The 13,255-nt window shown below is 35.8% G+C and overlaps 1 protein-coding gene across 8 annotated transcripts in view; it reads right to left on the bottom strand.

The window, feature by feature from the left end:
* SLC9B2 (solute carrier family 9 member B2) overlaps positions 1 to 13,255 on the bottom strand; it is a 60,695-nt gene that overhangs the window by 10,830 nt on the left and 36,610 nt on the right. For all 8 annotated transcript variants that reach the window (XM_055296872.2, XM_055296874.2, XM_055296870.2 and 5 more), the window contains 2 exons: positions 12,262 to 12,368; positions 10,670 to 10,819 (listed from right to left, as the gene is read on the bottom strand). In XM_055296872.2, coding sequence (XP_055152847.1) covers positions 10,670 to 10,819; positions 12,262 to 12,368 — 257 coding nt within the window. The remainder of the gene's footprint in view (positions 1 to 10,669; positions 10,820 to 12,261; positions 12,369 to 13,255) is intronic.

Raw genomic sequence — 13,255 nt, 5'->3', positions numbered from 1 at the left:
AAACCTGTAATCCCAGCACTTTGGGAGGCCGAGGCGGGTGGATCACGAGGTCAGGAGATCGAGACCATCCTGGCTAACACGGTGAAACCCCGTCTCTACTAAAAATACAAAAAAAAAATTAGCCGGGCGTGTTGGCGGGCGCCTGTGGTCCCAGCTACTCAGGAGGCTGAGGCAGGAGAATGGCGTGAACCCGGGAGGCAGAGCTTGCAGTGAGCCAAGATTGCGCCACTGCACTCCAGCCTGGGGGACAGAGCAAGACTCCGTCTCAAAAAAAAAAAAAAAAAAAAAAAAAAAAGAAAAAAGACATAGATCCTAACAGAAAAATGGGCAATGAACCCAGAGACAACATCATCATACTGAATAGGCAAAAGCTGGAAGCATTCCTTTTGAGAACCAGAATAAGACAAGGATGCCCACTTTCACCACTTCTATTTAACCGGAGTACTGGAAGTCCTAGCAAGAGCAATTAGGCAAGAGAAAGAAATAAAACGCATCCAATTAGGAAGAGAGGAAGTCAAACTATTTCTCTTCACAGATTATACTATACCTGGAAATACTATACCAAGAATAGTATAGAGATACTATACCTAGAAAACCTCATAGTCGCTGCCCAGAGGCTTCTAGATCTTAGAAACAACTTCAGCAAAGTTTTAGGATAAAAAAATCAATGCACAAAAATCAGTATTTCTATATACCAATAACGTATAAGCTGAGAGCCAATTCAAGAACGTGATCTCATTCACAATCTCCACAAGAAGAACAAAATATCCAGGAATACAGCTAACCAGCGAGGTAAAAAATCTCTACAATGAGAATTACAAAACACTGCTGAAAGAAATCAGAGATGACACAAATGGAAAAACATACCATGCTCATGGATAGGAAGAATCAATATTGTTAAAATGGCTATATTGTCCAAGGCTATTTACAGATTCAATGATATTCCTATCAAACTACCAATGACATTTTTCACAGAATTAGAAAAAACACTCTAAAATTCATTTGGAACCAAAAAAGAGCCCGAATAGCCAAAGTAATCCTAAGCAAAAAGAGCAAATCCAGGGACATCACACTACCCAACTTCAAACTATACCACAAGGCTACAATAACTAAAACAGATGGTACTAGCACAAAAACAGACACATAGACCAATAGAACAGGTTAGATAATCCAGAAACAAAACTGCACACCTACAACCATGTGATCTTTGATAAAGCTGACAAAAACAAGCAACTGGTAAAGGACCCCCTATTCAATAAACTGTGCTGGGATAACTGGCTAACCATATGCAGAAGGTTGACGCTGGACCCCTTCCTTACACTGTATACAAAAATCAATTTAAGATGAATGAAAGACTTAAATGTAAAACCAAAAACTACAAAGCCCCTAGAAGATCTAGGAAATACCATTCTGGACATTGGCCCAGGCAAAGACTTCAAGATGAGGACTCCAAAAGCAATTGTGACAAAATCAAAGATTGACAAGTGGGACCTTATTAAACTAAAGAGCTCTGCACAGCAGAAGATACTATCAATGGAGTAAACAGACAACCTTTATAACAGGAGAAAATATCTGCAAACCATGCATCTGACAAAGGTCTAATGTCCAGAATCTTTAAGAAACTCAAACAAATCAACAAGCAGAAAACAAACAACTCCATTAAAAAATGGGCAAAGCACATGAACAGACACTTCTCAAAAGGAGACATACATGTAGCCAACAAGCATATAAAAATGCTCAACATCTCTAATCACTGGGGAAATGCAAATCAAAACCGAAATGAGACACCATCTCACATCAGTCAGGATGGCTATTATTATTTTTTTAGTATTTAAAATTAACCACAATATTTGAGCTTGTGGAAGTAAACTGGGTGACCAAATGTCAAAGGAAACATAATTGTACATCTTTTGATACTTTTTAATTTTTTGAAAAAATTTATTTTAAATTCAGGGGCACATGTGCAGGTTTGTTACATAGGTAAACTTGTGTTGTGGGAGTTTGTTGTACAGATTATTTCATCACTCTGGTATTAAGCCTAGTATCCATTAGTTATATTTTTCCTGATCCTCTCCCTCCTCCCACCCTCCACCCTACAATAGGCCCCAGTGTCTGTTGTTCTTCTCTATGTGTCCATGTGTTCTCATCATTTAGCTCCCACTTATAAGCGAAAATGTGGTATTTGGTTTTCTGTTTCTGTGTTAGTTTGCTAAGGATAATGGCCACCCACTCTATCTATGTCCCTGAAAAGGACATGATCTTCTTCTTTTTTATGGCTGCAGAGTATTCAATGGGGGCATATATACCACATTTTCTTTATTCAATGTATCATTAATAGGCATTTCTGTTGATTTCATGTCTTTGCTATTGTGAATAGTGTTGCAACGAACATACTCATGCGTGTGTCTTTATAACAGAATGATTTATATTCCTTTGGGTATATACCCAGTAATAGGATTGCTGAGTCAAATGCATTTCTGTCTTTAGGTGTCTGAGTAATCACCACACTGTCTTCCACAATGGCTGAATTAATTTACACTTCGACCAACAGAATGGCTATTATTAAGTCAAAAAATAACAGATGATGGTGAGGTTGTGGAGAAAAGGGAATGCTGATACACTGCTGGTGGGACTGTAAGTTAGTTCAGCCACTGTGGAAAGCAGTCTGGAGATTTCTCAAATAAATAGAACTACCATTTGACACAGCCATTCCATTACTGGTTATATACCCAAAGGAACAGAAATCATCCTACCATTAAGACACATGCACGTGTATGTTCATTAAAGTGCTATTCACAATAGCAAAGACATGGAATCAACCTACATGCCCATCAACAGTAGACTAGATAAAGAAAATGTGGTACATATACACCATAGAATACTATGCAGATAAGAAAAATGAAAAAAGCTGGAGGCATCACACTACTTGAATTCAAACTATACTGTATACTATATATATAGTGTATATATATACTATATATATAACTATACTATATACTATATATATACTACATATATATACTATGTAGTATATATACTATATACTACAAGGCTACAGTAACTAAAACAGCAATATTACTGGTACTAAGACAGACACATGAACCAAAAGAACAGGCTAGAGAACCCAGAGATAAAGCTGCACCCCTACAACCATCTGATATGTCACAAAGCCAACAAGAACAAGCAATGTGGCAAGGACTCATAGATACCATGTACATATATACGATGGAATACCATGCAGTCATAAAAAATAATGAAATCATGTCCTTTGCAGTGACATCGATGGAACTGGAGGCCATAATCCTAAGCTAATGAATGCAGGAACAGAAAACTAAATACCACAGTTATCACTTATAAGTGGGAGCTAAACAGTGAGTCCACAGGGACACAAAGAAGGGCATGATAAACACTGGGGCCTATTTTAAAGTGGAGGGTGGCAGGAGGGTGAGGATTGAAAATAGTATGCTGATTACCTGGGTGACAAAATTATCTGTACTCCAAGCCCTTGCAACACATCATTTATCCATGTAACAAACCTGCACATGTACCCCTTGAACCTAAAATAAAAGCTGAAAAAAAAAAAAAGAAAAATGGGCAATACATATGCATAACTAATTCACAGAAGAAGAGATACAAATAGTCACAAAATCTAAGACACTAAAACTGAGTAATTAGGAAACACAAATTAAATTGACATGCCTTTTTTTTCAAGGGGGAACACCACATTGGATAAATAGTAAAACGTTTTAATAATGAAAAGTGTTCATGACTTTGTAAGGAAACTCACCACTTGGCAGGACAACAAATTGATAATGCTTTTTTGGAGGGCAATTGAGCAGTACCTGTTATACTGTCTAAGAATTTACATAGAACAGATTTTCTCATAACTAAAAAGAAGCTATATTTTTTGATGACATTTCAATGCTTACAATTACACAATTTAAGGATCTGCAATATATACACCAGGTCCTCAAATAATGTCCTTTCTTTCAACGTTGTTTCCTTCCAACAATGAAAAAAAAATCAACTCTTCATGTTCTCCCCATATCTGCAAGCATTTTCTGTGGGTAATTTGGTTTCCTCCCAAATCCCAAAGATGTTCTCATTAGGTGAACGGATGTGTCTACATGGTCCCTATCTGAATGAGTGTGGGAGTGTGTGAATGCACCCTGTGATGCGATGGCATCCTGTGTAGGGTTGGTGCCTGCCTTCTGCCCTGAGCCTCTGGGATAGGCTCGGGCTTATTATCTTACTTGTTTGTATTAACCTTTCTGAAATGTATGTGTAGATTACAATTATTTCAATGTTTAATCTTCACAGTGTTTTGGTTTTTATTCAGAAGTTTGGTGATGTTTTTGTGACCAGAAATATGCCTTAGGAACTTAGCTCTTGTTTATATCAATTGGCCTATGGTAAAATTGGTTTTGTTATTTGTCCTTTCACTTAAAATTGCAGCTTCTGAGAACCTATTGACAATGCTAAAATGAGGACTTACTATTAATATATTCAGCAGTTTGACAAAGAAGGATTACAATGTTTCTTTGTATTCTTTATTTGCATTATTTCTGGTGTGTTTATAGGGGGAAGATTCTATTTCCATTCAGCTTACAAGTGTTGAAAGAGAGCATATGTGAGGGCATTGGTTGATTTATTTAATAGTTCTGTTTCTATAGCATGCAAAATGTTATGTTTTCATCAGATAACGAGTTAAGTTTGAACCTTCCACCACTAACTGCAAGGCACTTGCCTCTGAGTACCTCACTTTCTCATCTGTAGAACAAAAGGTTTATATTAGATAACATCTAAGATCATTTATTATGTAATGGCTAGTTCTGCCAAAACTACGATCCAGTTAACACCCTTCCACATATCTTTAAATTTTACTTTTTAATTTAGTTTTTTGAGTATATTATAGCTAAAGGTAAGACTTTTTTTTTTTTTTTTGAGGCAGAGTCTTGCTGTGTCGCCCAGGCTGGTGTGCAGTGATGTGATCTTGGTTCATTGCAACCTTCAATCCTGGGTTCAAGTGATCCTCCTGCCTCAGTTTCCCGAGTAGGCTGGGACTACAGGTGTGCAACACCACACCCGGGAAAGTTTTGTATTTTTAGTAGAGATGAGGTTTTGTCATGTTGCCCAGGCTGGTCTCAAACTCCAGAGCTCAGGCAATCTGCCTGCCTCAGCCTCCCAAGTGCTGGGATTACAGGTGTGACCCACTGCATCCAGCCAACGTAGACTTTAGTTGATACTCACTGTAGTAAAGAACAAGAATCAACTCTATTAATTTTAGATTACTTAGACTTTTTTTGCCATGAATAATTGTTTAAGAGAAGTCCTCAAATGTGTTTCATATACTCAGAATACAAATGAAAGTAGGACTAAAAATATTTCTGTATCAAACTATTTTTTATTTCTAAACTGTAGACAAAGGCCACAATTTGTATTTTGATTATAACACTTTAGACTAGTTGAACATCAGACATGGGCTTATATATTGCAAAACATAGAAAAACATAGAAAAGTCACAATGTATCTTCTTGTGGGTTTTCCATAATGTCAAAACTAAAATGAATTTGCCTATAAAGAAAATGGAGTCACTGAATAGGCTATGTATAAAAGATAAGCCCAGGGTAATGAAGACTGTGTTGTCCCTTGAAAATTAAGGCCATTTGACACATTTGTATGCATCATTAGTAAGAATCTGAAAAAATATCAATTACTTTGGAGGACTGACAAAGGAGAAAGTTAAGATAAATGGAAGTTTCATCATGAGTTGGATATCTACTTAAGTTTATACTTTTTTGAAAGAACATTTTAATATTCAGAAAATCCAAAATACCGTATCAACAAAAAAAATTTGTAAAAGTCATTAGAAGCAGCACTAGATTTGACAACAGACAAAAAAAGAGAAGCAGCTTTAAAAAAGGTGAGTGCATCTGAATACAACAAACAAATGGAAAGATTAATGCTTATAAGAAAACCAAGCACAAAGTATAAAATAGTATCAGAAAACTACGGACACAAACAGAATTTTATAAAATATTTTAGCTTTTCAAAGTCTAATAAGTTAACAACAATATTGCTACAGCCCTGTAGAATTTACAAGTGTGTCATTTTCATTTTCTCACATAATAGTTACAGCAATTTTTTAGATGATTATTGTATTCACTTTAGAGTTGAGAAAACTGAGTATTTGGGAAGGCAAATGACATGCTTGGGATTATACAGCTAGAAAGTAGTAGAACTGGGATTGGCATCCCAATCTCTGTATTTTAAATCTTATGCTCTTAGTATGATATCATGCTGTTCTGGAGGTAACTATAAAAATAATAAGGGTTATTATTCACTGAATGTGTTCTATGATTAAGCACTTTCCTTAGTGCTTTGCGTAGGTTATTTTACCGAATCCTCCAGTCAGTGAAGTTGTCATCATCATTGGGAAGTTAGATAACTTGTACATGGTCAGACACACCTAGTAAAAGCTGTAGAGTTGAGACTGGCCTGAGGAGTCTGAGCTCTTGGCCCTAGGCTATCCTTTAGAATAAGGTAAGAAAAGGAATCCAAACTCAGGACTTTGGTTTGGTTCCTACAGGAATAAGAACTTTCCTGGCCGGGCGCGGTGGCTCACGCTTGTAATCCCAGCACTTTGGGAGGCCGAGGCGGGCGGATCACGAGGTCAGGAGATCGAGACCAGGTGAAACCCCGTCTCTACTAAAAATACAAAAAAATTAGCCGGGCGTGGTGGCGGGCGCCTGTAGTCCCAGCTACTGAGAGAGGCTGAGGCAGGAGAATGGCGTGAACCCGGGAGGCGGAGCTTGCAGTGAGCCGAGATTGCGCCACTGCACTCCAGCCTGGGCGACAGAGCGAGACTCCGTCTCAAAAAAAAAAAAAAGGAACTTTCCTGAGTACTAAATTAGAAAAGATATGGAGAGTGCCTGCCACACGACAGAGTCAATAAACATTACTTTTCCTTCCTTTCTTTGGGGAACCATTTTGATATATTCAGATGGTATATTCTTTTTTTTTTTTTTTTTTTTTTTCGAGACGGAGTCTCGGTCTGTCACCCAGGCTGGAGTGCAATGGCGCGATCTCGGCTCACTGTAACCTCCGCCTGCCAGGTTCAAGCAATTCTCTGCCTCAGCCACCCGAGTAGCTGGGAATACAGGCGCATACCACCATGCCCGGCTAATTTTTTGTATTTTTAGTAGAGATGAGGTTTCACCATGCTGGCCAGGCTGGTCTCGAATTCCTGACCTCATGATCCGCCCACTTCGGTCTCCCAAAGTGCTGGGATTACAGATGTGAGCCACCGCACCCAGTCTCAAATGGTATATTCTTATCCTGGCTCTGCCACTTACTTTTTGTCCTCTGGTCAAATATTTTTGGCCTTTGTAATATACTTAGTATTTGTAAGCCTTGGTATCCTGATTTTAAAAGTTGCTCTAATGTTTACCTTTCAAGATTATTGTTAAGAATAAATAACATATATTTCACTAACAAAGAGCTCTTCAAAAAAATTAAAACTATTATAAGAGACTGACAGATCTGACTACATGAAAATATAAAATACCTAAGTGTTAAAAGTGAACAACATAAAAAGGTACAAAGATTACTTAGACTTTTGTTGCTGGGACTAATTGTTTAACAGAAGTCCTCAAATGTATTTCATACACTCAGAATAGTAATGAAAGTAGAAGGACTAACAAGATTTCTATATCAAATTATTTTTTATTTCTAAAGTGTAGACAAAGGCCACAATTTGTATTTTGATTATAACACTTCAGACTAGTTGAACATCAGACATGGGCTTATATATTGCAAAACATAGAAAAACATAGAAAAGTTACAACTTATCTTCTTGTGGGATTTTCATAATGCCAAAACTAAAATGAATTTGCCTATAAAGAAAATGGAGTCATTGAATAGGCTGTGTATAAAAGATAAGCCCAGGGTAACGAAGACTGTGTCATCACTTATGTAGATATGTGTATTGGGAGTGTATCTTACAGATGGATAATCAACACACATTATACTTTGGAAGACAATGAACAAAAGACCTATCAAAGAAAAAGAAAAAAAATACAAGTGTCTAAATATGTGAAAAACTGTTCAATTTCACTGTTAAAGAAACACAAAATAAACAAGATGCAACTTTTTACCTATCAGTATGGCTAAAGATTAAAAGCAATAATATTTTAAGCCAATGGTTCACAGTGTAGTCCCTAGACTGGCAACATCAGCCTCATCTGGAAATTAATTAGAAGTGCAAATTCTCAAGCCCCACCACAGTCTAAAATCAGAAATTTGCAGTAGGGCCCAGAACTCAAATTTAACAATCCTTCTAGGTAATTCTGCTAAAGTTTGAGAAAACTATTCTAAGGTGAAGTTGTAATGAGACAGGTACTTCATATTTTACTGGTAGAAAAGTAAATGGATAGAACTCTAGAAAGCAGTTTGGTAATATGTGTCGAAAACCTCAAAATGTTCATATTATTTCACCCCCAAATTTTACTGTTAGGAATATTCCTTAAGGAAGTGATCAATTTTTGATCATTTCAGCATAATTTAAAATAGCAGAGACTGGAAATAACCTTACAACTATATATAAAGGAATGGGTAAAAAATCCAAAAACCCAACTATGGTGCATCCATGTGTGCAGATAAAGAGATTCCCATAGGAGAGTTACTAGAGGTAAATATTTTTAAAAATGTTAATAGTTATCTTTCTCGTTGTGGGGTTACACTGACCTTCTACGTAGCAGGGCTACAGGAAATGTAAACAAAGGGAACAATGGTTTGGTTTATAAGAATCATTTCTAGATAACCACATTATAGTTTCTCTGAATAACAGTGTAATTGGAAGTGATCAAAGTTTCCCTTTCCCTCCTTTTTCTTTCTGTGCTCTTATCCAGTGCCCACTTGCAGGAGGTATCAGTCTCACCTTGATTTCCCTGTTGCTAAAACTACTTCTTATGCTCTGTTTCAAATGATATTGCTCCTTCTCATTGTTTATTCCTTTTATCCTATCATTTATGAATTTAGAAACTGAATTTTAAACTGCAAAAGTTTAGAATTATGTTTAAATACACATGGTAAGTGTTACTCAAACAGATGTCAAAATATAAAATTGTGTCATGCATAATAATGCTACAGTTGTACTACAGCATAGTACAAGTCACCTTGGAGTCAAATTAATCTGAGCTTAAATCTCAGTGCCATTTTCTAATTTTGTGACCTTGGACATGTTATTTAAGTCTTTCTGACTTATAGCTTCTATAAAGTAGAAATCATAATACTTTTCAAAGGTATTTTTGTGAAACTAAATGACCATATCCACTTAGTGCCTCATACAGAGTAGCAATAAAAATTTATTAATTCCTTTTTCTCTTTTTACCCATGACAGTATAATATAATGAGTTGATTTCAATTTGCAAAGATTTGTAAAGAGGTGGTGACAGAAAGCAGTTCTGTTACACTGTTGATATGAGAATGAATGTTATTTACCCACAGTGAATGTTGTCTATGGAAGATCCCCACAGAGATCCACTTAATTGAGTTATGATTATATATCTCATCTCAAAATTTGTAACGTTTCCATATTTTCCATATGGCATTATTTTAATTATTTAAGTTTAATTATTTTGAACAGCTGTCTTCAGGCTTTGTAAGATTATCTCAAAATGATATAGCTGCATTTATTTTAGGTCACTAACATCTTCATTAAGCAGAATAGCATATGATCCTATCAAGTTCAAATCTATAAAAGTGCATCTGAAAATTAAAATAAATAAATGACAACTAGTGAATTTCCATAATACATATAAACCAAATGAATATTCTTAATAATCCTGAAAATCAGTATGAAAAACCAAAGCAACCTGATAAAAATGGCAAAGGCTTTTGAACAAACTGGGTAGTAATCATATGAAAAGATGATGAGCATTGCCCATAAAGAAATGAAAATCAGAATAATAATAAGATATATTTTTAATTTATAATATCAGCAAAATATCTCGAAGACTTAGATCAGAGAAACAGATCCTCTCACATAATATTGAAAAAAATATAAATTGGTACAGTCTTTTAAAAGGTCATATTGATATTATCAAAAGTATAAATGTGAGTACTCTTTCCTACAGCAATCTGATTTCTAGAAATTTATTGTATAAACTAAAATATATACTATATTTTATTGATTTTAAGACACATATTTTTATATTTTAACATTTCTGAAATTAGAATGTTATGTTATAGTTTAATTGGCACTTTTTTTTTTCTTTCTTGGTGTCATATAAAATAATTGTGTTTTTTAGAATTGACTCAGAGTTTATGAAATATGGTATGTAAGGATATATTATTGAAGCACTGTTTATCTTGGCAGGAAATTAGAAACAACGTAAATATCTATAAAATTCAATACTCTGTAGCCATTACAAAGAATAAGGAAGGCATTACGGTAGTATGACCATGATATATTTTAAGTAAAGACATCAAGTTATAGATTGATGTGTAAGGGGAAAAAAGATGAACATTGGGTGTACATTCGTATATGCCATAAGATAGCTTTTATAATGAAATATTTTATTAATTCGATGCTAAGAAAGTATCTGGAAAGCCAACTTAATCTCATTAGAAAAGAGTCATGAGCAGAAAAACTTAAAATGAAATTCACCTTTTCGCTGGTCCATCCCATGCCTGCAAGGAAAGCCATGACCAACGTGCACAGTCCTCCTGATCCAGGGAAACCAAAATGCACGCTGCTGAACACAGCTAGCACAGACAACCCCAACACAAGGAATGTTCTCTTACACACAAGTTTGTCCTTTAGGAGAAAAAAATTCATTTGCTAATTATTTCAAATCCCTGATTTTTAATGATTGATTTTTTCCATATCTAGGATTTAGAAAGAAAATAAAAATTAAAATGTCTATGTAAATAGACAAAACAAGTGCACTACATAACATTTACTTTATTTCCTTTAACAAAAGCACAGTTAGCACACTGCAAAGGTGAGCTCTTCTTTCAGGAACACCAATTCTCTCCTCTGCAGTTATCAATGCAGAATTTCACAGCACTTAATGAAGTAGCAGAAAAAAAGTACACGAGCTTTGGAGCTGGACAGACCAAGGTTAAACTTATAGTTTTTATACATCGTTGGCGTCTGTAGTGGCCACATTACTTAACCTCTCCAAGCTTTGTTTCCTGAAAGCATTTACATCATAGGGTTTGTGTGAAGGTTAAATATATATCTCTATTATTTTCAGGCTCTATGTTTACTGTTTTAAATTTGACGCCCCCTTGGTTTTTCTTTCTGAATCTTTGAAAACCAGGAAGCTTTAAGAGGTTCTAGACTGACATTAGTTTTTGTTGGTGTTGTTTTAAAGTCTAAGAATTGTGTACTTTTTTTCCCTTTACTTTTCCCTGTCCAGGCTTTTAAACTTCTTGATAACTTTAGAAAGTAGGTCTTTAAAAGTGCTTAACTTGGCAAAGGCATGCAAGCTCTGCAGGTGAATTACCTAAGTTCATTCCCAGTTCCACTGCTTTCTAGCTATGTGACCTTGTTCAAGTCACTTACCCTGCCTAAGCCTCAATTTCCTTATCAGTAAAATGGTCATAGTAATAGAAATCTCTTTATGAACTATTTTGTGGGTTGTACTAGAGCAGTGCTTTCCAATAGAATGTTTAGTGATGATGGAAATGTTCTGTATCTGCTATAGCCACACGTAGCTAGTGGCTACTGTACTGAACAAAGTGGCACTGGATGATGATTGACTGATTTATGTGTGTGTGTATGCATGTATGTATTAGATATGGGCTCTTGCTATGTTGCTCAGACTGGACTCAGACTCCCAGAGGGATCCTTTTGCCTCAGCCTCCTGAGTGGCTGGGACTACCAGGCCTGGCTAGAATCTAAGATATTTTGATACTAAAAAAGGGTACAAAAAAGCTATTATACATCTGGGTTTAGTTGAGTATTATGAACATTTAAAAACTTGCATATCCTATTACTTTGGAACGATATTATTTGTTTTACAGTGGAATTTGAAATGTACAGAATATAAAACAGAAACCCATTACAGGACTGCATTGAAATCTTCTATATTGAGCCCACTTCATAAATCTCATGGATAGCAGTAAGCAATTTTAAAATGAGGGACCATTTGCTCAAACATGTCCTTCACATCTGTCTTTGGAGGAAGTGTTCTAGAATGTTTTCCCAATGATATTTGAGAGCACAACTTTCCCACATATTATTTCTTTCACCTGGTCACGGCTTGGAAAGTATTGAATGAAAAATCCAAGAACAGATCCAGTTGCCACACCAATTACCACCTCCAAAACTCCTCTGAGGACATTAAAGACAGTAGAGCCTGAAAAATACATTAAAAAAACTTAGAACTCTAAATCCAACAAATACACAAGTTTTATTCCACAATCATCAACATAAAGCATCTAATTACAAAGAAGAAACATTTTAAAGAGAGTTTCTGCTTTCCATATTCTTAAATATGTATGTAGAACGTACATTTTCCCCCATAGCATATAGGATTTAGGAAACTTTAATTAAAAAAATTTTTTTGTTAGCACATTGTGCAGAAAATTATATTAAAGTTTCTCCACACACAAAGCACTTCTTCACAGACTGTCCCAAGAAAAATGTACTAACTAGTTTCTGTGGTCTCTTGTTATTATGGCAATCATTCTTCTATCTAAATAAAATTACCTCTGAAGTAATTTTATTTAGCTAGGATAGCTTTCTACCAGGTAAAGCTATGACTGTTAAAAGCATCTAGTTGTGATAGTAGCATTATGCTTAAGCTATTGTGGTAATAATTTACCATGAATATGTAGAAAGTAGCTAATTAGCTTTAGTCTCTGGTATATTGAGGTGTTAAAAAAAAAAAGTCTTTGGCCCCACCCCTAAAAATCTGATTCAGTAAGTCTAGCAGGGCTCAGATCCAAAAGGTCTAAGGACCACACTTAGTTGCTGGGGAGGTGGGGCGGGGAGAGGAAACACAGCAGAGTCAACTAGGAAGGTTCTTCGAGCTGTAGCTTATGAAAACCCCACTGCCTTTTTCCTTTCTCCTCCCACCACCATGATTCTGATGCAAACTCTGTTGCTCTAAAGCTGTGGTTCCTATTCCAAGCTGCACTGGTTTCCACTCCCAAAGGTTCTGATTTAATTGTCTAAGATAGGACCTACATAAGAGTATTTTTAAATCGCCCAGGTAATTCTAGTGTGATGCTAAGGCTGAGA

The sequence above is a fragment of the Symphalangus syndactylus genome, chromosome 10 (assembly GCF_028878055.3).
Source record: "Symphalangus syndactylus isolate Jambi chromosome 10, NHGRI_mSymSyn1-v2.1_pri, whole genome shotgun sequence".
Classification (NCBI taxonomy): domain Eukaryota; kingdom Metazoa; phylum Chordata; class Mammalia; order Primates; family Hylobatidae; genus Symphalangus; species Symphalangus syndactylus.
The sequence above is the reverse complement of the archived record's forward strand: the minus strand, read 5'-3'. Positions and strand labels throughout refer to the sequence as shown.